The sequence below is a fragment of the Triticum urartu genome, chromosome 1A (genome assembly GCF_056163025.1).
Source record: "Triticum urartu cultivar PI428250 chromosome 1A, HENAU_Tu73, whole genome shotgun sequence".
NCBI classification, from domain to species: Eukaryota; Viridiplantae; Streptophyta; class Magnoliopsida; order Poales; family Poaceae; genus Triticum; species Triticum urartu.
The window spans coordinates 88,055,007-88,059,182 of NC_141873.1; the positions used below are offsets into that span (position 1 = coordinate 88,055,007).

At 47.6% G+C, this 4,176-nt stretch overlaps 1 protein-coding gene across 1 annotated transcript; it reads left to right on the top strand.

The window, feature by feature from the left end:
• The first annotated feature begins 2,689 nt into the window (after positions 1-2,689).
• Positions 2,690-3,109, top strand: LOC125522594 (ethylene-responsive transcription factor 2-like). The gene has a single exon (XM_048687671.2). The coding sequence runs from the start codon at positions 2,690-2,692 to the stop codon at positions 3,107-3,109; it is 420 nt and encodes a 139-aa protein (XP_048543628.2).
• The last annotated feature ends 1,067 nt before the right edge of the window (positions 3,110-4,176 follow it).

Below are 4,176 nucleotides of genomic sequence, written 5' to 3' on the forward strand. Positions count from 1 at the left end.
TAGTTTACTTGTGTGTGTGAGAGAGAGAGAGATAGGGAGAGAGAGAGAGATAGGGAGAGAGAGAGACTGAGAGAGGAGCATCCGTAACGCAACAAGCATCTCTCTTGATTCGTCCGTCCCTCGCACGGTCGCATGCAACACATGCATCAACGCGCACATTTTGACACCCTCACCCGGCCCCTGCCCACCCCAAGGCCCGCACAATCTCTTCGTGAATACCCATTTCTCTCCTTAGGTTTGTTTTCTCTCAATATCTGACACACACACACACACACACAGAGACACACGCAGCACAACACACACACACACACACACACACACTCCCCCGAGCACACAATTCATCCCCATCCAAGGTTATACGACGACCACTCTCGCTTGTGCTTCTTTGCACCCCAACATGCACAACACCTCAATCTTCAAAGAGGGCATCGAGCAGATCGAAGACGGTGACCACACCGCGCTAGAGAATGCGGCGTCATTTGGAAGCAGGGTGATGTGACGACGGCTGACTGACTCCTCCCCCATCCTCTCTCTCTTGCACAAAATTACCAATCCCTCTCTCCCCCACACAAAATTGTCAATCCCTCAACCCACAAGATCCTTCCCCTCTCGTCCATGTTTTTCCAGCTCTCGCATCAAACATGTTGTCTCTTCTCCTTCCACGTATACAGAATCCAGATGCACACGCATCTCATGTATATTACATGTATCCATCTTTCTCACAGACCTAACTTCTTCCTCTCTCTCTTTCTCTCTCTATCTCTCTCGCTGTGTCGTTAGGTTTGTCTCCTACTCTCTCGTCCACATACATACAATCTTTCTCGCCCTATCTGCTCCATCTTCAAAAGCTCTCTCTGCACGTTTCACTCACACATTGGGATATGTCAAAATGTTGCTTCTATAATGGCTGATGTAGAGTTATGGTTGTTTTTGTTGCATCCTACAAAGTAATAGCTATGAAATGCATTTAGATTCTCATTTGACTAGGATTATGTGAGTTTGAGCATGTTGTGAAGTACTATAGACCTTGTATACATCTTGGGATTCGACAATGATTGTAACTATTGAATTGTATAGACCATTACATTTGAAGTCAATAGCCTAATATATTTATTTCACAATTTCAACAAATGATTAGTTCACTACAAACTAAGAAAATAAATGTGTACTCCCTCCGTTTTTATTGAAGTCCGCGTATTAGCATTGGTCAAAGTCAAGTTTTGTAAACTCTCAGAAAGCTTATAACAAAAAATATTAACATATACAATAACAAATAAATACCATTAGATTCATTATTGAATGTACTTTCACATCATACATATTTGTTATGGTAAATGTTTATATTTTTCTATAAACTTGGTCAAACTTTAGGAAGTTTGACTTCGGTCAAACCTAATATGCAGAGTTTACTACTACTACTCGCTAGTTGCTTAGCCGAATCACTCAACATGCCACACGGGGAGTCCAGTGTCACAAAATTTTGAGGTCGGTGGGAAAATCTCCCGCGACCCTGATTCGAGCAGTGGGAAGTTACCATCATAGCCTTCGGAACAGGCCTACGGATGATGCTTGGTAGGGGGCTGTTTTCGTAACTTCAGGTTCACCCTACCCAGCCAACCCCACCCCGGCACCCAGAGTAGTACACCTGAATACTCCCCATTTTCTATCCCCACCGCAAAATAGACTTCTCCACGGCACCACAGCCTTCGTGCTCCTCCGCTTTACATCGGCGCACTCGTCCATTGCAGCGCATCTGCCTCATCGATGACCTCGTACGCCGCATTGGAGCCGGTCCACCGTCGTCGTCGTACACGGAGCCTCTTCCCCGGCATCGTCTTCCACGGTCCCGGATCTGCTTCCCGGAAGCCGACGCCAAGCGCAGAAGTACCACCGTCGTGGACAATGAACTGACTCCCGTTGCCGACCATGACTCACAGAGGCCTCCGCGACCATCGTTCTCCTCCTCGATTGGTAATGTGTGTATTGAATCACTTAGCAGTACATGTGCAGTTCCAGTTTTGTTCATACCTACCCTTCAAATTTTCGGGGTGCTATTGTTCCCGTAAAACTAATTGGTTATAGCCTCCATTGTCCAACAGAATATCAGCTTGTAATTGTGCGTCGCTCCTGTATCACGCTGTGCTTGGGTAGGTTTTTCATCTGCAACCAGTAGTGTGGCAAATGATGGAAAGGTTTTTAGAACTAGCAAGATGCCCATGCGTTGCACGCATCAAGATGCATTTGTATGAGTAGTTTATCTTGTGGGAGAAAATGATGAACGAGGGAAGGCCTTCTTTGCAAATCTGGAGAGGGGTATGGGTATCTTTTTGCAAAATTCCCATTTGTTTCCTTCCTATCTATCAGATATAAATCGGACGGCCTATATTGCAAGAAAAAAAGTATAGAGAAAAAAAGTAGACAGTAAAGGAAGTAGAGATAAATATTAAATATAAAATATAAAATAAATATAACAGTAGAGAAGAGAGTAGAGATAGAAGAGATGTCGGGAAAGGATCGCGCGCGCGGGAAAAAGCGGTTGGGCGTGCGCTAGTTTTGGCGCGCGGCGTCCGGCGCGCTTTATAAAATCCAACGCCCTCCCACCGCTCTGTGCCTTGCCACTGCTCTCTCCCGGCTCTGTGCCTCGCCACCGTTCTCTCCCCGCTATTTTTCGCCTCGCCGCCGCGCCACCATGCCGCCGCGTCGCTGGGAAACTTGGGGATACCGCGGCGTCCGCGTGCGCCCCTCCGGCGGCTTCTCCGCCGAGATCCAGTTCCGCGGGATGCGCCTCGGCCTCAGCAATTTCGACACCGCCAACGAGGCCGCCCGCGCATACGACGCGACAGTGTGGCGCCTCCGGTGGCCTCATAGAACATTGAACTTCCCCAACGTGCCGACGCGGGAGCGGGCGCAGGAGCTCGTGCCTCTGCCGCGGCTTAGCACCGACGAGGATCGTCGCAACAACCGGAGGCGGGAGCACCGTCTCGGCATCACCGAGATGGACGAGGAAGCCATGGTGCTGTGGCACCAACACTTCCCGCATGACATCATCAACGAGCGCGAGTTCTACACGCAAAGGAGGACGGAGAGGGATAAGAGGAGGGCGGAGTGAGCCGCCTATCGCGAGGACAAGCGTAGGCGAAAAGCGGACGCACAATTCAACATGAGGCTAGGAGCAGCGTCGCCCTGGGAATCTGACGACGATCGGTATCTTCATGCCTACAGTCAGACGTCGGAGGAGGACATCACCGAGGAGGAGTCGGACGACGAGGAGTAGTTGAATTATCTTTTTTATCTATCTATGCTGAGCACTATCCTCTACTCTCTAGTATCTACTTCTCGATCTCAGCATTGTAAACGCTTTTTTAAAGCGCCATGTATTGCGATTCTGTTGGAGATGCTCTAACATGGCAGACGAGTGCTTTAATGTTGCCCACAAGATGCGCGGGTATTACTAGTAGTATATTTTTCTTGCCATGTTGAGATTTTAAAACCACGAGTGCGAACATGCAGAGGAGCAATGAATACCAAACACGGGATATTCGGGACATCTTCAAGGAGTGTGGCAAGTTAAAGAGGAGCTGCACCAAACCTGTAAAACGAGCTTTGGTAAGTAACACCCTTTCAATTACTTTCGTGTAGCCTCGTGTTCTTCGATGTGTATATGTTGTAGTTTCTGTTTCTCTTAAGCGTGGTGTTCTTCGATGTGTAATAAGAAGAGTCTTATTCGTCCTAATGCTTTCGTTTTTAGCTTGATGTAGGAAGTGGGTGTTCTCACCTTGTAGTCTATTTTTATTTTTTTCCCTTTTGAATTCACTTCTCCGAGTTCTGTTTATCTGGCTTCTACTAAATGGATCTAGGTTGCTCCGAGTATTGATCTAAAAAAGAAGTAACTTCATGTCCGGATGCAGTTCCTGCGAGGAGGGAAGTATGGTCAACCTCGAGATCATGTTTCCAAAATGAGGCTGGATTACAGACAAGGTGCCAGTTCCCTAATGATGCTGGATTAGACACAAGGTGCAAATTCCCAGATGATGCTGGATTACACACAAGCCAGGTGGAGACGTCAGCTGTTCGTGTCCTCATGGCATTAGTAAAGGCTGAAAGAAAGCGTGTAGCATCCCTTGAGAATGTAGCTGAGTTCCTGAAGAAGCGAAAAGAGCAATCATATGCTCTCTT